Genomic DNA, 24,708 nt, shown 5'->3' on the forward strand with positions numbered 1-24,708 from the left:
TACTGAAATGCCGAGGATCGAACCCACGACCTCCTGGACCCAAGCCTAGGCCTGGGCCTAACTACAGCACTGGGCCGGTCCGGGCCTTGGGTGTCGCATTTCCCCCCAAGCGATGTCGAAGTTCCCCACAGTGGTGTCGTAATTGGAACAACCGGTGTCGAAGTTCCCCTCACAGGGGTGTCGGAATTAGAACAAGGGGTGTTGAAATTTTGAATTACGCACCCCACACACTTTAAGAGAGGGTTACAATCAACTTGGCAGGCACATTCACTTGTTTTATACAACAAACAGTTTCTCAGAGGTTTCTCCACCATCTGGTGACAGAACCTCGCCGCTCAATTGATTTTATCCGACTACACAGACCAATGAACACAGCAGCAGTCACAGACCTGCCAGAAAGGGTGTCGAAATATGCACCCTCTACCCTAACTACAAAGTAAGATTTTTCAAAGACGAAACAAATTAAGAAGAGGGGAGAGCTAATTTCCTTTATCATTTATCTATTTCTAAACATGAGATAAAGTCCAGTAGTACATTCTTGGTGGATTCTGGTTACCCTTCCACCAGTGGAGCCTCTCCATGACCATGGTCCCTCAGCAGCAGGAGATTGTTTTTGCTTTGCTAACTGACACAGTCGCAAGACCATCCAGGGTGGTGCCACTGCTTGAAGTATCTAGGCCTTTCCCAAAGGGAGGACATTTCTCGTTCATGCGCAGTAGAATTGTAAATGGGCTGATTCATCAATGTTACGCTCATACTGTGCCTGATCTACAACGTAACAACAGGGAACTGCTGCTTTTTCTTTCCTTAGAATCCGTACTAGATTCTATATTTTCATTTTTCCTCTAGATCTAGATCTACTTCTTTTGTATCATGTTTGTCACACTCTTGTTACCCGCTATTTCCGGCCTTGAAAGTCGAAACAGGTTTTAGAGAGGTGAGCAGAGTAAGCCTGATTCCCTGTAAAGACTTCTCTGTTGACATCCACCCTTTGGCGCTCATATGACCTTATGCAGTTACGAGTGCCGTAAAACCTCTACTAAATATTTTTTTTAAAATAACACTCACAAGGCTTCGTGACAAGGTAATGACCGTAATGTCAGAAAAACAGTCATAGTACATCCCATTTACAACTAGAACCTTGTATTATACAAAACAACAACAAATGAACGGCGAACAAATGAGCAATTGCCAAAACGTGAGACTCTCTTGATGCCAAAACATTTTTCTCACCAATTTGAATCCTTTTTCTGTCAGTCACAGATTGACAGTAGTGCTCATATCTGCAGTATCAGAGCAAGGGGATGTAGGGTTTTGGAGATTTGGGTCTATTGGTTTGGCAACCACTGTATTTCTTATATAACAGTGATGACAGTACAGATAAGCAGCAAGGCAAATTATAGGCTTTAAATTCCATGTGTTTAGTAAACAAAGACTTTATACACTATGAACTCCATTCATACCCCCCGGGGCAGTGCAACGGACTGTAGTGTCTTTTGGCCATTCCAAAAGGAGGGGTACATTTCTCGTTCAAGCACAGTAGAATTGTAAATGGGCTGATCCATCCTGTCATGCTCATAACTGTGCCTGATCTACAACAGGGAACTGCTGCTTTTTCTTTCCTAATCCTTACTATTGTCAATTCTATTTACTTCTTTTGTATGTTTGTCACACTCTTGTGACTCGCTATTTCCGCGGTGCCTTGATAGTCGAAGCAGGCCTTGTGCTGTTTAAGTTTGAGAGGTGAGCAGAGTAAGTCTGATTCCCTGTCTGTAAAGACTTCTCTGTTGACATCCACCCCTTGGCGCTCATATAATGACCTTATGCAGTTGCGAGCGCCATACAACCCTCTACTAAAAAAAAAATTCATAATGGTAATATAAATGACAAGCATTGTAACAATGACGCAGAGCACAGAATATGTCATCATTGTTATGTACAGGAAAGGATACACACAATGGATTATGGATATTATCATTGATAACGCATCACAATAGTGAAAGGCTGTACAAATACAGTTATCAAAGCCTCAGTACCAGAAAAAACACACATGTGCAAAACAATTTTAAACTTTAAATATGAGGAGAAAGCCCAAAATCAGTGGGCTGACAGTGAAGACAAACATGACTTGTAACATGAACAATGATATGACACAATGTACTGGAAAAGACAAAGTCATGCCTCCTGAGAGAAATGTGCACTTTAAGAGTAAAAAAAAACCAGGAGAGGTTTCTTTTGCTTTGAAGCAGATATCAGGTCGTGTATCAAAGACAGTGGACAATCATGACAAACAGTGCTCGTACATTTTATAACAGTGATGACAAAACATCTGGAAAAAAGTAAAATCATGCCTACAAAGAACAAATATGTGCATTATGAGATACACAGATCAATAAGGGCATATTTTTCTTCTAAATGTTCTGAATCATGCATGTATGAAATATATGTGGAAAACTTATTGATTTTAGAAATGATGACAAACATTATTGTACATAACCATTATGACACAATGATTTGGAAAAAGGCATTCATGCCAACAAAGAACAAATGTGTACTTTTGAGTTAGACAGATAAACAAGGACATGTTTGTTTATTTGTTTGATTGAGTAAAGAAAAGCACATGACTTAAAAAATGCTTGCTCTTAGGACAATTTAATTTCTTGTACGTCAGTCAGTCTTGTACGGCTGTATGACGACACCCCAGAGTGTCCTCACTAAGCACAAAAGCTAAATCGTAACCATAGAAATGATCCATCTCTCGAAGTTTGTTCACACATCACACTCTTGTTCCAGGAATCCAAAGTAAGCACTGCAATTTCACTAAAATATTCAACAGGGTAGCATAAAAACACGCAAAATAGTCTTGTATATGTCACATTCAATATGATTCAAAGGTAGATTCTTGAGCGTCACCAAATGTTGACGACAATGACTACTTTCGTTTTTCTCTTTCCACCGTTGCTTCGGCTGTTTTGGAGAAGCGGGTACGGCGAAGTCACTCGGGAAAACAATTATATCCGGGCACTGTTGATGATCCGTTCAAAACAAAAGTAGGCCAAATTTCGGACCTCCAGTGCATCTCGAAATGATGACAATCGCTGCGAATTTTAAACGGCCGACCGAAATCGTAAATCTAGGCACCCGATGTTCCTTTCGCTTGTCACAGCTTTTGAAGTATTGAATAAACGACGAAAAGCAAAAAGATTTAACCAGCTATGGTAATTCTACTGGAAAATAATGCTGTGTTTTGAAACACCTAGTCCATGACGACACGACGAACACCCAAGTAATCCTAATTATTCGTTAAATTGCAAACAAATAAACCGATTTCTTGAGCAAATGAACCTTTCTCGATGACAAATAGCATATGATCAAAGCACACATTAAAAAAACACCCAAAAGTACTAAATTTTGGACATTCTTGGAAGTTTGCATTGGTGTGCTCAAAATGACAGTCCAGGAATCACTAAAAAAACTAACTTTTTTTGGCACAAAATTTACAAACTCAAGATTTTTAATGCTGATGTGGGGTCTGAAACTGCTAATGCAGGTTCTACTTATGCACACTGATGTGAGATGTATGTGTTTTTCCCTACGTTTTGGCAATGGCTCAAATATAAATAGGCAACGGAGTGGTTATCCATACAATTGTACGAACAACTCTGTCTAGTTATCCGTACGACATTTTACGCCCAGTTGTTCAAATAATTGCTACAGTATTCCATACAAGAGTACATACCCACAGGCCTACCTGTTCTGTCTTAGTAGATGAGTTGTTTCCAATTTTCCGCCAGCGGAAATTTTTTTAATATTCCGTCAGACCTCATCTGCCGATCCGATGCCCGCCGCCTCATTGATGGTGTCCCCCCATGTGAAAAAAAAAAAAAAACTACGTCTAGGTCTAGATGTATGTATTGCGTACTGTAAAAATATTTAAGCTTAATATACCTTATTCTAATTCCGTTGATAGTTCTGATGGCCGAAATGACAGCGTGTCTGCTTTTGAAAAAGTGTTTAGTTATTATGAGTGTGGGTTCGAATCCCGGTATTGGAAGTTTTTGGGGGTTTTCTCTCTCCTCCCCCGACTGACCAACAATTTTTTCCCATGATTGTTTTGACTCTAAAGATTTCCTCTCTCAGTTTTGTGTAAAAACAAAGAAACATAATAATCATAAAGATCTAGGGCCTACTTATGTTTTAATAAAAGTATAGGATCTACTTTTGTTTTTAGGCCTACCCAGTTAAGCCTGGTTAAAGTTAAATACATATTAATATTGATGCTTTACCCAGGGGAGAACCAACTGGATGACATAGATTCTTGGCTTATTTTTACCAACTACCTCCAAAATTCGAATAATTGTACGAATAACTCTGTCTGGTTATTGGTACAATTGTACAAATAACTAGTTACAGTTGTACGCTCTATTGTACCAATAACCGCAGCCTATAAATAGGCCTGTACTACTACTAGCAATGCCAATCGGGCTTCCGCGCACAGTCACTGTAGTTTGATTTTCAGTTTTTCATTAGTTTTGTTTAGATCTAATCTTGGGAAAGTCCTTCTTCTAATACATGGTGCCCATTACGGCTGGGTCGGGCTGATCGCCGACTCGGTCGCCTGAAACTGAAAACAAACAGATCGCTTTAAATTTAGGAAAATCCAGATGTTGGTGCACCCTATTAAGAAAATCCGGATTTTAACCTTTTTTTCCTCTGCACCCCATTCTAAAACGGGTGTGAAACGGTTGGCACGCGGTTCTTTAAATTCTACAATTTATAATTCACAATCGTTGACTTATTTCAAAAGTCTGAATTCTCTCAAGTTTACAGATCCCTTAGTTATGCTCAGGTAGAAGATACCGTGCCTACTATTTTTTTCCATCTGTTTAGAGGTAGGAGAAAGTATCTGTTTGGACGACAAAATAAACATGGTTTAGTAATTAAATTGATTCTCCATCACTATATACTGGTGGGCAGGATGCTGACGTCAATTCACGTCAATGTTCCAACCCCCGCCCCCACTTCCCTTTTTCCCCTTACAGGGAATGAAGTTTCGTTCATAACCATTATGACATACTGATTCGTTCATAAGTATTTATGACACATTTGATTTTGGGCCCAAAAATTAACCTATCGTTGTCATTCACACAAAATGGTTTTCATTTAGGAGACTCTCCTCAAAATATGCGCATGCATTTATATATGAAGAAAGAATTTAAAGTTTATACACTGAAAAATCCTCAGAATATACATTTATAATGGTCCGTTCATAACAATTATGACAAACTTCAGTTTTTATCTAAAAATTAATATTTTGATTCGTTACGCACTTAAAAACACGCGTGTGGTTCTCGGGATCCTGTCCAAGAGACAGGGGAGCAAAGAATAGGACCACTGTATCCGTACCGCACATGTCGTAGAAGGCGACTAATGTCGGTTGGGCAAAGGGTTAGCAGCCCTTTCCTGTAAAACAAAAAGAGGCTACAAAAACAACACGACCGCCAGTTCTGGAAGATGGAGGACCTTCTACACCGAGGAGAGGAGAGAATATGGAGTGTAGAATGACACAAGGTGGTGAAAGCCGAAAGGAAGCCACCAAGCCGAGAAACCTCCTGTCGGCCAGAAGAACCACCAGACTTGGCACCTGGAATGTTCGTACAATGAAGGAGGCAGGGAAGGCACTGCAGGTTGCAAGAGAGATGGAGACCTACCAACTGGACATATTGGGTCTCTGTGAGACGAGATGGACGAATGCAGGGGAGTGCCAACTTGCTTCAGGGGAAACAGTTCTCTACTCTGGACATCTGGAGGAAAACTCGCCGCATACAGAAGGAGTAGATATTCTGTTATCAACACACGCCAAGCAGGCTTTAGTCGGATGGAAAGCAGAGGGCCCGCTACTACTATCAGTTGAATTCCGTTCACAGAAGAAAGACAGCAACCTTCATGTTATCCAGGGATATGCCCCCACCAATGATAAGGACTAGGATGTAAAAGAGACTTTCTACAAAATGCTATAAAATACTATTGATCAGGTTAGAAGGAAGGACATCTTGATTTTAATGGAAGACTTCAACGCTAAGGTAGGCAGTGACAATATGTCACAATGTAGGCTTTGAGGAAACCATGGGGAGACACGGACTTGGAGTCAGAAACGAGAATGGAGAACTATTTGCAGAAACGAATGGGCTCATGATAGGAGGGACTGTTTTCCCACATAAACAGATACACAAATCAACATGGGTGTCGCTAGACCAATAATCTGAAAACCAGATTGACCACATATGTGTCAACAAAAAATTCAGGAGATCAATGAGGGATGTTAGAGTTTACAGGGGTGCAGACGTAGCTTCGGACCATCATCTGCTCATTTCAACAATCCAACTAAAACTAAAGCGAAGACAGGGAATTGTCAATAATCATAGGTACCGGTACAACATGGAATTTCTGAGAGAGCCATCGTCAAGTGAGGAGTTTAATGTAGCAGTTAAGAACAGGTTCCAAGTGTTGGAAACACTAGGCGAGGATAGCAGCGTGGAAGAAACATAGGAGGCAATAAAAGAAGGCTGGACCACAGTGTGTCAAGAGGTACTGGGGAAACGGAAATGTGAGCACAAGCCTTGATATCGGCCACCACTCTGAGGAAGGTAGAAGACAGGAAAAAGAAAAAGGATCAGGTAAACAGGAGCAAGACAAGAGCAGCCAAAGCAAAGGCCCAAGACGAATACACCAAAGCAATGAAGGAGGTAAAAGTCAGTGTACGGAAAGACAAAAGAAACTATGTAGATGACCTAGCGCGTGGGGCAGAGGAAGCAGCAGGGGCAGGAAACATGAGAGGACTGTATATGAAACCACCAAGAAACTTGCAGGCAGATACAAGAACGCAGATGTGCCAGTGAAGGATAAGTAGGGAAAGCTTCTCACAAATCCAGATGAACAGAAAGAACGCTGGAAGGAGCATTTCAAAGAGCTACTGAACAGACCAGGGCCAGAAAAACAGTGTGACATTCCACCAGCAGAGATTGATCTGAGGGTGAGTGAAGAAAGCCCACTTTAGAGGAGATCTAGGAGGCGATAAGACACCAGAAAGCAGGCGAGGCGGCGGCCCAGATGGAATTCCCCCATAAGTTCCCACGGCAAACATCAACATTGCGGCAGGGATTCTTCATGGAATTATTGGCAAGATATGGGACTGCGAAAAATTTCCACAGGATTGGAGTGAGGGATTGCTCGTGAAACTACCCAAGAAAGGAGACCTGCATGAGTGTGAAAACTACAGAGAAATCATGCTCCTTTCCTTTCCGGGGAAGATTTTAAGTCGTACCATACTGGAAAGACTGAAGGAAGCCGTGGATGCAAAGCTAAGAGAGGAGCAGGCAGGATTTCGTTAAAAGAGATCATGTACAGATCAGATTGCAACTTTGAGGATAATAGTAGAGCAGTCCACGGAGTAGAACTGTTCCCTGTACGTTAACTTTGTTGACTACGAGAAAGCTTTTGACAACCTAGGTAGGGACTCAATATGGAAGCTCCTGCGCCACTACGGAATACCAAGTTCGTTAGATTGATCAAGAAGATGTATGAAGGAATGAGTTGCAGTGTCTTACTTGGAGGGCAACGGACAGACTCTTTTGAAGTGAATACAGGAGTGAGACAGGGATGCCTGCTATCGTCTTTTTTATTTTATTAACAGTGGATTGGATAATGAGACAGACAACATCGGGACAACATGGTGGCATACAGTAGACCCTTTCCAGTCAATTGGAAGACTTGGACTTTGCAGACGACTTGGCACTTCTTTCTCACAGTCAAGCCCAGATGCAACAGAAAACTGATCGCCTCAGGACCTTCTCCCGTAGTGTTGGATTCCATATTCAAACGGATAAAACGAAAGTTCTACGAATGAATGCAGCCGACATTCCTATCACACTGCAAGGGGCACCATTGGCGGATTTTGAGTCCTTCACCTACCTGGGAAGTGTCATCAACAAGGCAGGGGGAACAGACGAAGACATCAAGGTCAAAATCCAAAAGGCAAGAGCAGCATTCATCATTCTCAGGAATATATGGATGTCTAAAGAACTGGGATTGAACACCAAGCTGAGGATCTTCAAAACAAACATGAAGACTGTTCTTTTGTATGGTTCAGAGACATGGAGGCTCACAGCATCAGCAGCAAGGAAACTGCAGAGCTTCGTAAATGGATGCCTACGAAGGAGTGTGGGGATCAAGTGGTATGATCGAGTCACTAATGCTCAACTGTGGGAAAGAACAAGCCAAAGGCCAGTAAAGGAAGACATACAGGTGAAGAAATGGAAATGGATTGGACACACCCTGAGGAGACCTCCGACAAGCATCATCAGGCTGGCTTTAAACGTGGAACCCACAAGGAAAACGTAAGAAGGGAAGACCAAAGATGACATGGAGGCGAGCGATACAAACGGAAACTGAAAAAGCGGGGACATCATGGAAACACATAGAAAAGGATGCTCAGGACAGGCTTCGCTGGAGTAATGCTGTTGATGGTCTGCGCTCCACTGGGAGTTAAAAATGTTTTTGCCTCTTCTTCGTGTCTCTTTTGAGTCATCGGCACGCTGTTCTTCCATGTTTATGCAACAATGTAAAAGGATGTTGTGAAACAGCATCAAGTCCCACAAATGATATTTTGCGAAAATATCATAACGTGTTTGTTCATGACATCATTATGACAAACCTAGATTATCTCAATTAAAGTCATATTTAAGCAAAACCATGAAACAGAGCTGAAAATTACCCTTCTGATGGGTCAATGTCAATCCAATGTTTAATAACAGTCATTTCTGGGGATAGTATGTTAAACAATTTGGGGTTTTTTTGACCTTGGAAAGACTGATGATGTAATTATGACACGAGTTATGAACAAACTTATTATATGTTTTACTCAGAAATAACATCACAAATATAAAAAATTAAAACCCTGTCAATGAACACATGGTGTTATGATGGTGTATACTAAATATTTTCAATGTTTGAATGCAGTTCTGTTTTATAGTTTAAGATTAACAATATTCTGTATTTAACATACAATTACATGTGCTCTCAAGATGAGTAAAAAATGCCCTATTTTTAGTACTGTCGAACCTGCCATGACGGCCACTTCTATAAGACGGTCACCTGTACAAATGGCCTCTTTCTATTCCCCCCCCTGCATTTTTTCTATATAATTTCACTGTTTAATATGGCCACCTGTCCAATGCGGCCGCGACCACCATATTTTAACACACAACCCCTATCACACTTAACGATAACTCCTGTCTTAGACGGCCACCTTTGTTTCTCCATTACGTTGTACCATAAACTATGTGTTGGCCCCTGGCGTTGTGGGCGAGTCTTCATTATCCAATCACCTGTTGTTGTTAGGTAGTCCCTCCAATCGATCATGTTGCGTAGGCCCCTCGCACTGTTGACCAATAGGTGACAAATTTTCTGCTGCTGGTGAAGTAAGCCACCGTAAGCGTGTGATCCCTCATAACCCATAAGCCCCACCCAGGACTCATACACAAATCGTTAGTGAGGTGAGCAGTCACTATTTACCCAGTCTTTGGCTAAAGGTAGATTTTTTAAACATGAGCCCGATCCTGAAAAGTAAAAATGTCTCAATGACTACCAAAATGAAAGCTCTGAAATACTATGTTGTGGTCAACCATGTTATAGGGCTGTGAAAATAAAATAAAAGCAATAGAAATGTGGTTTCTCTATGAGGCTGCTGAAAATATTGTCATCATGGGAGGAAAAGAAATCAAATGAGGGGGCACTTGAAGTTGAAGAAGCCTATTTGGGCCGCTCCCTGATAAAAGCAATCAGGAAAAGACAAATGCCGTTTCTGGGACACTAAATAAAATGAATTGAAAATGATTGCAACGAGGGCATGTCCCCCTGAAAACCCCCAGATTTTAAAGTCATTTTGGGCATTCTATGAAATACTTTTCCTGATAAGTTCAGAAAGTTTAATTTTGCCTCTCATTTTGGCAGTGTTCTTAGGCTTTCCAGGTTCAGCATTTGAGTTTTGCGCAAACAGACAGGTATGGTAGAATTTGGGGTGTTGTTATAGATCTAGATCTATCGAGAAAAACAAGATCAGCTTTCATTTTGTTACCACCTAGATTCTTCAATCCTGATTTGATGAAGTATAATAGTCAAAACATGCAGTCTGTGCAGTGTTAACACAGAAACACCATGATAGTATTCAATATTCAATGTCTTCTCTTCTTCTTTGTAAATGGACGGCCAAGTCTGTTATGCGAAGTCTGCTATTCGCAGCAGATCCTCCAGAGTCCCATTGAGTTTTGGGTCTCTTTGTCCACACTGACACTGCTCTGAGTTATTGGTCTTGAACTTCATGTAAAGGTAATGTTTCAGTTGATTGTTTCCAGTTCTTAGTCTTCTGAATAGAACCACCTGCTCTTGCTGAGAGGAGGTAGTAGATGTAAGCCTGGTTGAACTGTTCGTGTTGTTCCTTCCAATCTGCTTGTAGTCCCTTTTGATTATGGTTTTGGCCTCCGAAAGGCTTGCCCTTTTTCAGGTTGCTTTGATCAAGATCCTTCTTTTGCTGAGGAATCAGCTGTTTACTGAAAGATGTTGAAATGGCTACTGTAGTTACAGTGTTCATTAACTTGTGTGAGTTTTCTCTCGGTTGCTACAATTTCAAGGAATACATTAGATTACCTAATCAACTCTGTCCCTTTCAGTCCGAATCTTTGTGCTCAAATAAGGAACCCTCTTGTTCTTTGTCTAGAATCTTACTATGAATGAGCACTTTGTTGATTCAACACAAAAGATACTGAGAAACTTAGTTACTTTTATTGAAAGAATACCAGTACTGCACATTATTTACTTACATTTCATAAAAGAACAAAAACACTGTTGTCTGTGTGTTGTATTTATTGTCAGGACCAGGCAGTTTCAGGAAAATTTACTGAAATTTCATTTCTTTTAGGCATCTAATTATTATCTGTTTTTATTTTCCCTTTCCCAGCGATATTCCTGGATAACTTACAATGGCAAGCACTTCAGGGGACAAGTCGGATGACAAGGCAGGCTCCAGCTATGAAATCTCTGGATGTTACTGGTGAGGATAGCTTGGGCACTACTTGCCTTCAACAAATTTTCATAAGATCTATGTTCCTACAGGTTTTGTGGCTTTCATCACACAGCTACAATTTTAGGAAAATTGTTTCATTTTTTATTTTTCATATGGAGAGGTTGACACAAATGAACAATTAAGAATGGTACAGAGTGAAATCAAAAAGGAATGCAGCTGCTTTGAGGCCCACCATGGCTTTCAATTCACGCTGGAGATATCAAGTTGGTGTTAAAATATTGATTTTTCAATTTGTTCATCTCCAGACGGCAAAATGTGTCCTGAACACATTGAAGGAACCCATGAAATGAATATGAACAGGCCAATGATCTTCAATTGTCAGAATGCGGACATGAAATTATCCTTTGACAATGTGTTCTGTACTGGCATTTAAGTCAGTAAATTTCTACAAGCTAGACAAGTCAAGTTTTTGCTCCTTTTGGGTGATTTTCTCATTGTTAAATTTTTAAGAGAGGTGGGCTTAAAATAGTGTCTCAAAATCCTCCTTTTCAATCTCTTTGAATGCGAATTTATGAAAGTGTTTTGTGTTCCTATTTTCAGAGAGATTCACCCAAAGAGCAACAATTGCGTAGGTTGTAAACCGGAGTGGTTTTTTTTTAATAGAACAGAATTCTTCTTGTCGATAATTTTTCCCTTTTACATATCTGTCAAAGTATAATTAATTATACAAAATTCCTTACAACTTCAGTTTGTATGTTGTTGCTAATACTCATAGCAATTTTCAAGGATATTGACTTGAAAGTAATAAACTGGATAACATCATTTTGTGGGCCCGAGGCCCCAGTCTGACCTCATGCAGCAACGAAATGGGATTGAAGTTTCAACGAGTCCATCAGAATTTCTTAGTTGACCCTTTTTATCACAAGGAAATCATTTAAACTGTATTTCCAGCTGCTATTTTTTTTTTTAAAGCATTTTTGTTGTCCCAGTAGTGACTCCCCAATTACTTTCATTTGTGTCCTTGACCAAAACAAAACACAATAAAAATAGTTAGCTTTTCTTTGCAAATTGCAGTAGATCCTGTTTTGACCAACCAAGTACTTTAGATTCTCTAAGTGTTGCTGGACTGAGTTTACAGTTTGGTACAAGTCTCTTCCTTCAAGATTTGTGTAAATTGTGGTTTTCAGTTGCCTTCATTTGTTGCGCTTTTAAGATCCTCATTTAATCTAGTAGCACTACTGACAGTTTCTACTTTTAATCTAACGGAGTGTTAAAAGGCTCTTGTTATCTTCGTTAGATTTTCAATTGCTATTAGCTTGTGCAAAGTCTAAACTTTCTGTTTGAAAGTTCTGCTTCTTGTTTTTTTTTGGCCGACACTATTTCTCCGAACGTTGGGGAAAATAAAGCTGGGCACTATTTCTCAGAACACTCTGAAATCACATCCTTTCCTGCAAATTTCGGATATAATTTATAGATCTATGATTATATTATAGGCCTACCAAAAGATTGGTCGTGTACAATATGGTTCAATCGGTCCAAAAAATGTCCTCAGTAAATATTTATATAAAGAAATGTTACAGTTCCAAACAGTTTTTCGCCACAGATATTGACTTGTTGCCTATGAAGGGTGCTGCTCTTTAACTTAATGTGTTGTGTTCACTCGTGTGCTGTCTGGATCTAGATCTAAGGAGGGTTATTGATAACGACACATAGAACTAGCATCTGCGTTTGTCGCGGCCGCGACCAATCAATCGTGGCTCGATATTTTGGCATATTTTGGTCCCCGAGTCGGGGAATAAAAGTCAAAGAAAAAAAAAAGAAAAGAAACCGAACCTCCTGACTTTTGAAAGAAAGTTCACTAAGCTTCACTTCGTCTCTTTCTCATTTGTTGTCACCACGTTGATTTGTTGAATACGTTACAGTTACATACGATTTGTATTGCTGTTCCTCTTTTATTTTTCCTTCTTTAGTGGTGTTTTATTTTGTTGGCGTGTAATTTTTTTTCTTGTTATTGTTCTGATGTGTTGTTTTTCTATTCATTTTTTTTTTTTTTTTGTTGGGGAAAGGGGGAGGGGAATTGTATAGTGTAACGTCATTTAATTTGATGTTCCTACCTTCATTAGATTCTAAATATACATAGATTTAAATGTGTAATGTTAGAGCGTTCCATCAAAACCGATTACATGTACTGACACTGGCAGGCCCCTTGTGTGTGATTCCATAATTTACATGTAATATCCTGTACTTTTTTTAAAAATTACGCACATTTAGGGTTAAAACAGCCAATCTTCTTCGGACAGGTGGACACACGCCCTTATTTGTTAATTTTTGTGGTTGTTTATGGGCTGTTCTAATTTTGATTTCATTCTGTTGTGAAACCTTTCTTTTTCACATTTTTACACTCTTCTAAAAATCTCTAGACTAGCTCTTGATAATTGAAATAGATCTAGACCCAAAAATTTGCTCCTTCCCAGACCTCGCAGAATGGCAGAGTGAAAGTTGGCGCCGAACTCTCGCAAATATAGGCAAAAAATCACGAGGCGTTCGGAGAAATAAAGATTGGCACTATTTCTCCGAACGTTCGGGGTTTTTTTTCGTAAACATTGGTGAGGTTGAAGTTATGTATTTGCTTTTAGTCTAGGTTTTCATGGTCAGTATTAAATGTGATGCACTTAGGATGGTATTTTAATTTGTTGTTTTTTTATTTTGTTTCAGTGGGGAGAAGCGTAAACTTGGGACACCAGAGTTTCAGTGCATCAACTGTGGCACTTGGTTCCATGGGAGCTGTGTCAATGCTGAGCCGGGGTCAGTTCCACAGTCTTGTTTCGTGATGATGTTTGGAATTTTTCATTGTAATAGATGAGTATTCTTATTTTCCAAGTTGAAAGGAATAGAGTCACAAATTTAGACATTTCGATTGTCTCCATTATTGTAAACTTAAATCTATCTGTGTTTATCTGCACTCTAACGTAAAGCAAGTTAGAATCATTCATTTTTGTCATCATTTATATGTCCAATGATTTTCTTGCAACTGTTTTCCTTTGCCATACAGGAAATGTCTCCCTTTCATGATCAGCTACCAGTTCCATTGTAAACGTTGTAGTGGAATTGGCCATGAGATGTTCTCCAAACGCCAAGCAAGTATGTTCTTTTTAATTTCTTTTTTTACTTTTAAATCATTTTTGTTTCTGTAGTTAACTGCTTTTTAGAAATTTACATGATTTATTGAAAAGCTTTGGCTTTTCTTTACTTATAAGCATATAATTCATTGAGTCAGGTCGAGATGACGGCATAATTGTCATCATGTAAAATCTTTAATTAAAGAACTTATTGCTTCTTGTCTTCATTTTTTATTTGGCAGTGAACAAAAATACTGTGATTTTTCTGTTCCTTTTTTTTTTTTTTTTTTTTGTGCAGTAAATTCAGATATCAGTCACTCATGTCCATTCACTTCTCTGTGTCCCACCACCATGTTCCAGCTTTCATCCAGATCTGTCAGATGACGCTTGCTAACCTGTTGCACAATTCTCGCTCCGACGGAACTAATACCACCATGTTCTCCAAGGAACGGGTTAGTTATCTTTATCTTTATGTTTATGGGTTATATCATTCTATTTTCTGTTGGATAAAATACTTGTTATTGCACAGTGTTAACATCATCATAACTGTTCTTAAAAATTAGTTTGTTTTTGTATAGTATGAAGGGGATGTCAAATAGATAGAGCAAATTTTGAACTTGTCATTTTCCTTTAATATGATCAACTTTTGCTCTTAAAAAATAAGTTTATTTTTGTATAGTCTGAATGATGTCAGTAATGTAGGGATTCTGCTCAAGGCAGTTTACACTGACATCTAAGAATATCTTTTCCCTTTCTTCTTCATAAGTGTTGCTTTGGCGAATAATCATTTCAATGGTCCCTTTGTGATGCAACGAGAACTCTGAAAATTCTTGTAGAGTGCCTTTCCCAAAACTCAACGTCAGGCCATTAAACCCATGACCTTTTGTTTACAAGCCTAACACCTAACCTCTAGACAACAAACGCCACAGGGTGATATTGTTGTTTTTTTTTCCAGGATATTATTCCCTTCATTGACAAACATTGGGAGAGTCTGACCACCATGCAACGTCGAGTGAAGCTCACCTGGCATACAACCATCTACAAAACAATGGTCAGTGACATGAAATATGAGAGAAGAATGGTGATGTCTTTTTTTTCACTGCAATTTGAAAAACTGACCAGTAGATTACCACTGATAAACTTTCAAGAGGCGGACATCGTAGAAAGCTTTCTTCTATTGGTCCTGTGTTCATATGAAGAAAACGTGTGATGGATACTATGCCACTGTAAAATTAAATTCTGTCTTTGGTCACTGGGAATGCAAATACAGTGGAAATTGTCTTAGATTGCCACCTATTGTTTAGGAGAAAAGTGTCTGTCTTAGACAGTGGACATCCTACAGAGTGTCGTTATAATGTTTAAAAAGAAAACAAAAGAGGTAAATGGGAAGTGGCTGTTTGTTCAGGTGATTGTTTTATGTAGGTGGCTGTTAGAGTAGGTATGACCGACTATTTTACATTTAAGTGTCTGACTCTAAACCCTCTCAGTGGTGTCTTGGGAGCCCCATTAGTTGAGTAGTTATTGTACACTGGTTCTCAACAAGGTTGATGAACCTGCTTTTTGATGGGTGATCTCTGGGGTGTGTCCTTGAGCGAGACATGTTGACCCTATATAAAGGAGCTGCTCTGCGGAGCTCAGTTGTGGTGTATTAATGTTATGGTCATTCTTTCTTAAGCATTAATCGTTAAACAAATCTGCCTGTGGGTTTGATAAAATCTTTTCTTTTTATGTACTTGTTTTTCTTTTAGAGCCAGATAGCATGTCTTAGAATAACTCTGCTTTTACTTCTTTATAAGTGTATAAGTGTTCCTCAGGTTAATCACTCATTTTAATGGTCCCTCTGTGATGCAACAAAAAACTAAAAATAACTCCAGACTCCAGGGGTTACATGGAGTGTCTTGTTGCTTTTCTTTAAGGGGAGGAGCGACCCTTGATTTTGCAGATTTTGGGTCAGGCTATGCACTTTTAGATATTGGCTGATTTTTGAAGATCAACCAGTTCTTTGTTTTAAAACTGCATGTTGACAATTGAGGAAGTCTTTATTCTCCTCGTAAATTGCCTTTGAAATCATGAGAGTGGGTTAATATAGTGAATTTTCACAATATTTGTCGTTTTTCGCGAAATGTCATTTTTTGGCAGTTTTTTCCCTATTCCTTCCTTAGTTTATTTGCGAAAAAAATAACTATTTTACATTGGCAAGCGGTTACGAACCTAAATTTAGAAAAGGTTTTTTATGCTTTGGGAAAATTCTCACTTTTCATTTTCTTTTCCATTTATTGAAAAAAACTCGCTGTTACGCTGATAGGGTCTAGTTCAGGTATACTCTCACCAAATTTGGCCTGTAAATAAGAAAGCCATAAGGATTTGAAATTCATTGTTTATTTTCAAGATGACGGCCGTTTCCATAGGTCATAGATTTTACTACGCCAACGCCTAACTTATATATGTACTTATATTTGATCTCGGGCAACAAACGTAGAAAATGGTCCTCAAGGGTCGCTCCTCCAGTTAACAATCCATGTAAAACTAAGAGTGTCCCACTCCCATATTTAAAGCCATGAGAGGATTTTTGTTTAAGTTCTGTATCTTCAGTGAATCATGTGTCAAAGGTGTGACAAAGTGTATATTCGCTGCAATTTTTTAGATGCTGTTGTGAGTTTACTTTGTTGAGGTGTCAGGTCATACAAAGAGGTACTACAATGCCGGACAGTTTGACATGGCTGTGGTTAGAACTGTGACAAATTTTCAACTTACAAAGTGCTATCTAATTTTTGTTTTACTTTTGTGGTTTTCTGTACTCAAGAGTTATTTTCATGACAGGAAGTAGGTATGAACAGCTTTAGTGTCATAATCTTTTTTGTCACTGTTGACAGACCAAGGAAACGGACATCTTCACTTGTCAAGAAGAGACTCCAGGAGATGCATATTTCGGTTTGGTCAACCAGGTCTGTCCAACTTGCATATATATTATGTTTCAGTAGATGGGATCCTAGGCACAGTCTTCTACCTAAATTGTGCTAGTTACTGACTTGATCTTGGGCAGAAAGATCTCGTTTAGTACTGAGAACATGAGCATTGTTCAGAAATTGTTCTATTGAAAAGCATAATTTTGAAATATTAAAAAAGTTTTAGTCCACTGTAAATATATTTTTCCTTTCCTTTTCCACTTAGTTCATGGCATATCAGTGCCATACTCGTGTAAGTGGGGCCATGTACCTAGGTCAAACTGCAAAGTTTGGTTTCTCCTCTTTTACTTAAAAGTGAGAAGTCTTGAACTTATTATATCTAGGGGAGTTGTAAGGATTAATGTCCCGAAAGGTTTAGTAAAAAATTATTTTTCTTTTTGTCGTGTAGCTGTTGGGCGCGCTCTGTCAATTTGCGCGATCCACCGACCGCGCAGTGCATTTGGTTGATCGAGGAAACGCGCGACAATCCATGAATTGTTGCACATTCTGTTGATCAGCGGATCGCGCAGCGCTTTTTGTCGATCCGTTTGGTTGCGCATTCTATAGATCTTATCCCTGAGTTTTGTTATGTTTTGATGTCGTCCAGTGTGTAATTTAGTTTCACTCTCCAAAGTCAAACCGAAACTGAATGGAAGTAACTGGAAGTCAGGGTTATAATAATGAACTAATCAAAGTGACAATTCGAGTCCGAATAGACAAAAATTATATTCGGACTCTGATTTGAGTCCAGTATGATGTCCGTTCCGACTTCTGACCCTTGTTTCTAAATATTTCCTGCATATATAATAACATTTTTTTCAATTATAATGATAACAATTGAGACGTGAGCTTTATATCCAGTTACTAGATCAATCTAAACTGACCCTCCCTGCGTCATTAGTAAGAACAAAACTAAGTTGAGCTGACCTTGCCGGGGGCAAAGTTAATTGTTTCGACCAATGAGACTGCGCGTAGCAATCTCGCACTCTCAGCTTATGGGGGAAGAGGTGTTGGGAAGGGGCCACGGCTGTTGGTTTTGTGCGATGTGATTTTTAAAAAAAATTACAGAAAAACTCAACACTCAACAAAATCAAATTAAAATGTGGAAAGAAAAATGGTAGCGGAAATAGCGATGATGCTGTAGTGGTGGTGGAAAGACCCTGAGTTGTCGGTTATCGTGTACTTAGACACTGCTATTGGATAGATCTAATGAGAGTGCAATCAGGGTTAGGCCTATACTTATAGGTCGGTGAGTATCACTCCGAACACTTATTCAATATGGAGAGTTTGGTTGTGCTCGAGGTGCTCTTGTTCAAGGAAACAATAACGAAAACAATACTTGTATATATGATAAATGTTTAATCAACACACAACAATTTATCACAAGCCATTAAATCTTGACCGTATTTGGAATACCACGTGAAGTACGCAGCCAATCACATCCATCCAAATACTGAGTTCAGGTGCTCGATTTAACGTCGTGTCAATTTGACCGCCTCACTCAACCGTCAACACTTTAAGTTCATCACACAACTCTTCTTGGATGCTCAAACTCAAAGACTTACGTGCTCAGTAAACCAATTTTCTTTTTTTTTTATTCACTTCATCGTCATAGTTTATCGACATAATGCGCAGTAAGTATATATTTCACGGATCGACAAAAAGCACTGATCGACAGAATGCGCATCAATCGATGGATTGTTGCGAGTTTCCTCGATCAACCAAATGTGCGGCGCGATCGATGGATTGCGCAAATCGACAGATCGCGCCCAACATAGCAACATTTCAAAACATGTAATAATCAGAGGACATCTGTTTTTCTTTTTAGTTACCATACACTATAGTGTTACCATCTTTAGAGACGAGTAATGGTTACAGAACATCTTCTGTGTTTTTGTATATCACAAACTTTAGAGAAATCATGTTTTTAGGAACACTTTTTTTTTTCATATGTTATTGTATTTCAGTAGCTAGAGAGTTCTAACATTGAAAGTGTTTTTTTCTCTCTTTTTGTCATTTTATTTTTTTGGGGGGGGCATTTAGTTTGTTTACAGTGTATTTTTCCTTGTAAGTCACAGTCTCATCGACTTCCCTTCGATTGTAGGAAAGAGCCATTGGTGAGGTCCTGGGCCTTTTCCTCTTTCCCTCTTGTGGTACTGTATGTTCTTTTTTTTTTTTTTTGGCTTTTTGTTAGCACTGACTGCAAATGTGTCTGTTTTCTTCCCTTTTCTGAAACCAAAAACCAAAGCAGCTTTTTATGTACTTCCCAGGACCTGTCTAAGATTGGGCCAGTGTCAGATGCGGCCAGAATGGCCAACATACCGTCCCAAGGGTTGAAAGCTCCTCTACTTCCCACAGAGACTGGTCCAGGTGGGATGTCTACAAACTTTGCTGAGAAGCAAAAAGTCTATGTGAAACACTTTTCCCCACACCACCCACCAGCCCTCGTCAAAATCTTCTTTTTAATTCAACAAGGAATAACTTTGATCATTGCAGATGCTGTCTCTCATGTTTTACTTTCCTTATCTCCTGTCTAGGCTCTTTTGCTTCTGTATTATTTTCAAGCAGTCTGTTAGTGCTTGGGGCACATATGTCCGGCAATGAGCCTTGAGATGAGCAGTGATTGATTCAACTTGTCATGATGTCGTGACCGTCTTTTTCATTCCTTATCATAAAGTTGATGCAAAAAAAACAAGACTGTGGGTGGTTGGCGACTGCTCTGGTGTGGTTAGCTTGTTATTTCCTATCAAACAACTATCGTCTTTATCTCTCCTCCTTCTTTTTTATATTGGTTAATATCTTGTAACACCTCTAATATTCGGCACTTATATGACCTTAGTGTGTTGCGGGGGTGCCATAAAACTCTACTAAAACTTTCTAAAAACCTAAAAATAAACAAGACTGTGACTTAACTAGTCAATATAAAATGAGCTGTCCCTGATTTTAAGCTTTTTTTTTTTTGCCGCCCAATAGGAGAATTATTTCTACTAGAAAGGTTTTTGAAAGAAATCAAGAGTGTTCAATGGGTTATAATATGTTTTTCAGAAAATGATCTGCTGTTGGGACTAATTTGAGTACTATAGCACGGTCAAAAATTTGTGGCGCAACTTATCCTCAAATAGCCCTGTAACGAGTGAATCAATGTCATCCATACTTTGCACATCCAATTTGTCTTAACTGAATCATATTTTTCCACATTTCAGGCTAGATTTTTAAAAATTTCTTCGTAAATTTATTTTAGATACTATAAATCTCCGTCATACGAAAAATGGGATTGTTCACAGCACTTCTCACACTCATTTTGCATATATCACGTTTTGTCTCCTGCACAGGAAAACGCACTAGCAAGAGGAAAGCACCACCTGACAACCAACAGACCACTGCACTGAAGCAAAAACGCAAGTACGTGTATTAGTCAAGAATAATACAAGTTACTGGACTATCATAAGATTACATTTTTTTAGAATATTCAGTTTGATACCATATGGACATTGTTATATCAAAAGTTCAATATAGAGTTTTGTCTATTGATTTATTCAGTATGTTTTAAGAAAGATGATTTTTTTGTTCTTCTCTGGGGTCGGACTTACAGTAGCTTATTTTACACGTTAGTAAGAGACCTTTGTGTACATCATGTGAAGGATTTAGGTTCTGGGAATGCTTCAACTTACAGAGAAGAGACTTGAACTGTGTTTCTGAATGAGTATTGCAGATACTTCATGACTGTAGAGGAAAGGGTGGAGTGGGGACATTGCTAGGTACAGTTAAGGATGTGTTACACTTGAATATAGGCCTATGATTTAGTACTACTTTACATTCTATGAAAAATGTCTTGTCTACTACCTCTGAGTCCAGGAGGGGTGGTGAATAGTATATGAATGAGGCATTTTTTTTAGAAATGCCAGTTTATTCTACAAATACTACATAAAGTCGGAATGGACAATTGAATGGCAAAGGAGCAAGACGTTCAAGGCCTTCGTTTCTCAAATGTTGGAAAAGGAAGTTAAGAAAAAAAGGGAATGTTCTTTCATAAAATGGTTTTCTGTATGTTGAAGCATACCTAGATGTTAAAACTTATTGATGAGTGAACTCTGAAGTGCGATGCTCCCGCTTTCTGTCAGACGTTATCATCATTCCCTCCGCAGTGACAGTAGCACCTCCCTCAAGCTGCCCGCTCACGGGTACCCCTTGGAGCACCCGTTCAACAAAGATGGTTATCGCTACATCCTGGCCGAGACAGACCCGCACGCCCCAAACAGACAGGCTTTTGATGAGAGTGTGGAGTGGGCTGGCAAGCCTATACCTGGCTACCTCTACCGTTGTATGCAGGGACAGGATGTGCTTTTGGCTCTACATGACAGAGGTAAGTTGAAGCTCGAGAGGATAGGGACATGTGGCCTGTGCTGTTCTGGATTGCTGTGTACTTTAACTGCACTACAGCTAAACCCCTTTGTGACACAGGGTCAGTTCGTGCTTCATCAGGCACAGTTTTGAATTCCCATAGTCACAGAGTAGTGCTAGATTTAGTGGTCAGTTTCCTATATTTAGACCCGGTTTGAATTTTCTACTAGCTATGTCTAAGAGAAAAAGATTTCTTTGTACGAAAAAAATTTTGCTGAATGTGAATCTGCGATTAGTTTTGCAAAATGCATCTAACAGAAGCAGTATGTAGAATACAACCTATGATCCACAAGGCATGACAAACGTCGTATGTCACAGCAGCATCTTGACTCTTCCGCCGTATAAGAATAAATGACAAATGATGTACGTCATATAAGTCACGCAGGGGTTAAGAAAATGATTAAATGTGACCTATGCTGTTTTGGAGATCTAGTTTGTCTTTCTTCTAATCAATAGTGTGGATCTGACCCTTGTTCTGTTGCTTTTCAGTTTCTGGCTTTCATCATCATCATCATCGTCATCCGAAGCCTTCTTCTTTCCAGCAGGAGCTTAGGCCACAAACAATATCTCTTTTAAATACCATGTTCTGGGCCTTGCTCATTTTCCTACCCCAAGTCACTAAATATTCCTAGTTCAGTCATTGGAGCTGTTCATTTTTTGTTTCTTGGTGGACCTCTTTCTCTCTACAGGTGGCATGTGACATAGCCAGGGTCTTTATGGAGCATAAAAAAATGCTCAACCAGCTTCCATTGCCTCTTTCTGATCACAGCTTCTGTTGATTTTTGCTTTGACCATCGCCAGATATCACTATTTCTAAAATTTTGGGACCAATGAATGGAAAGGATTCTCAGGAAGTGAGTTTTTAGGAAGGTTTTTTAAATTTAAATGCCGTCAAAGTTCTGTAGTGTATCAGAGTCAGTAGATGCCAGTGGTCAGTAAATTAGTACAATGTGCTACAGCTTTGTTTTGATTGTCCTGATGGCTTGTTTTTACTGACTTTTACAGCCCCACAACTGAAGGTGTCTGATGACCGCTTGACAGTGACCGGGGAAAAAGGCTACAGTATGATCAGGGCATCTCATGGTGAATATCTCTACTGTTCACTGTTGTAATTTTTATGTCTGCCATCGGATGGGCGGTGGGCGCTCTGGTTTTATCTGTTTCTTTTTTGCTTCTGTTAATTTTTTTACCTACCTTCTAATGAAGTATGGCAGTTATTACATTATTATGCTTTGAGAGTACTCAAAAGACTTAAGTTCTTTTTTTTTTTTTGTAAGTGTTTTACGGCGCTCACAACTGCATCAGGTCGTATTATGAGCACACAGGACATACTTAACATTTTTAGGTGGTAGGAAATTTTGAATTTTGTGCAGGTGACGGCCGAAGCCAACTCTTATCAATTTCGGACCACCGAGGGATCTTTAACGTGCTCTCCTTCCACACAGGACCTCCGAGAAGGGGTGTGGCTGAAAGACAGCACACGGCGTACGAACAGTGCCTTTTAGTTGGATCGGCGATGGAGTGACCGGGTCACGGCGGGCCGGTCACCCAGAGGTCACTAACCCGCCCTCCCGCTACCTACGTCGGTAGCCGGTGAAATGAATTTTTCAACACATGTTTTATCGTCTTACACAAACAAAAAATATCATACGTGAACACAACTTTGTTCTTTAGAAAAAGCAACTAAACCTCTTTATTGGTATGAAATAGCAATACCATGGCTGCTCACGTTTTTGAGTTAGATGCTCTTAAAATGTATGTCTATTTAAAGTTAGTCAAAACAGCAAACACATATTGAATGGCTAATAACTTATAAGCCTAACGATAAATATTTACAAAACTGCCACGTAAGACAGGAAAATGTGTTTACAAATTGACTCACTCAAAATTTGGTTTCCAGCACGAACATGGAACTTGTCATGAGCATGATAGCCAAAACGCTTCCCTGCATTCATGACTTTTTGTATCCAATGGATTGTGTACCCTCCTGAATAATGATATAGACGTATCTTCAATATACAGCACCGATTTCTTTTCACAAAATGAACATGTACAGAATAAAACTATAAATTTATACAATTTTTCTTTCTAAACATATCCAGCAGCACGCAATGAGGGAGCTATTTGCAGGAGATGCTACACAAAAAATAAAACGCATTATGTCTATCTGGTTTGAGATCTTTCGTGCTCTGGCTTCCAGTTTTGAGATCGCTTGGTGGCTGCTTTCTGTGTCCTGTTCTCCTAAAAGCCCGAGAGCAAACATGTGTTGTTGTATGTGTGGAATACAGTGTTGCTATGATATGTGTGGCTTCGGGGAAATAGCGTCTGAATGCGGACATGTAATTGTCGATTGCTAAGAAGATTTGTGGAAGTGAAAATTGTTTGACTGGTTTGAGATGTGATATTGCAGTGTAAACATGGCTAAATCTTTCATTGAGAAGATTGAATATTGCTTCCAGTCCACTTGCTTCCTCAATTTTTGCAGTTTCGCGGGAGTATTTTCTTGTTTCTGTACAAATTGTGTTTGTTAGTTCCTTGCATACATGGGGATGGAGGGAGGTATGCTTGGGGTGTTTTACAATGTTAGCTTGAAATGGATCTTTGTATGCAGCCACCTAAGCGGTACCGACAAAACGGAGAAGGAAATCACATTTATGCTATTGTCAAACGCACACCACATGTTTCTACTAGTGTCAACTGCTTTTTTGCGGCATGAATTGACGTGACGTAACACCATATCTCCGTTTGATAGTTGAAATCGTGGCAAAACACTTGACACAAATGTTAGCGGAATACGACTGTTCATTTTCGTCCCTCACATCAATCCCATAAACCAAGAGAATATCTCCTGTCATTGTCTTACATAATCGGGGCTTTCTGTACTTTTTTTGTTTGACAGTTAAATTTAAACGCCAACACACCCGACAAAGTTCATTCAGAGACTATATGCCTCTCATATGTGTGACTGACCCATTGCAGTTTAACGATTTTTACTTAGGAACACAATTCAATAACTGATTGCCAGTCACTGCAAAGTGCTGGAAAAACAAAATTCACATCATTAGAAAATATGATTTGATGGCTATCACACCGCGAAAACAGAAATAAAGACCATTGTTCCATTCTCGAATGATTTGTAATTAAATTCGAAGAGATAACATTA

The 24,708-nt window shown here is 39.2% G+C and overlaps 1 protein-coding gene across 2 annotated transcripts in view; it reads left to right on the plus strand.

Moving 5' to 3' along the window:
- Positions 1-24,708, plus strand: part of LOC101853226 (set1/Ash2 histone methyltransferase complex subunit ASH2) — a gene marked incomplete in the record, with an annotated part of 112,975 nt that overhangs the window by 2,671 nt on the left and 85,596 nt on the right. Inside the window, 10 exon segments of one of the 2 annotated variants that reach the window (XM_035968204.1) lie at positions 11,015-11,107; positions 13,796-13,885; positions 14,133-14,221; positions 14,560-14,651; positions 15,155-15,250; positions 17,073-17,144; positions 19,415-19,514; positions 20,477-20,546; positions 21,266-21,507; positions 22,551-22,628. In XM_035968204.1, the coding sequence (XP_035824097.1) occupies positions 11,037-11,107; positions 13,796-13,885; positions 14,133-14,221; positions 14,560-14,651; positions 15,155-15,250; positions 17,073-17,144; positions 19,415-19,514; positions 20,477-20,546; positions 21,266-21,507; positions 22,551-22,628 (1,000 nt within the window). 2 annotated transcript variants of the gene reach the window in all.

Source organism: Aplysia californica, unplaced genomic scaffold (assembly GCF_000002075.1).
Source record: "Aplysia californica isolate F4 #8 unplaced genomic scaffold, AplCal3.0 scaffold00046, whole genome shotgun sequence".
Taxonomy (NCBI): Eukaryota; Metazoa; Mollusca; class Gastropoda; order Aplysiida; family Aplysiidae; genus Aplysia; species Aplysia californica.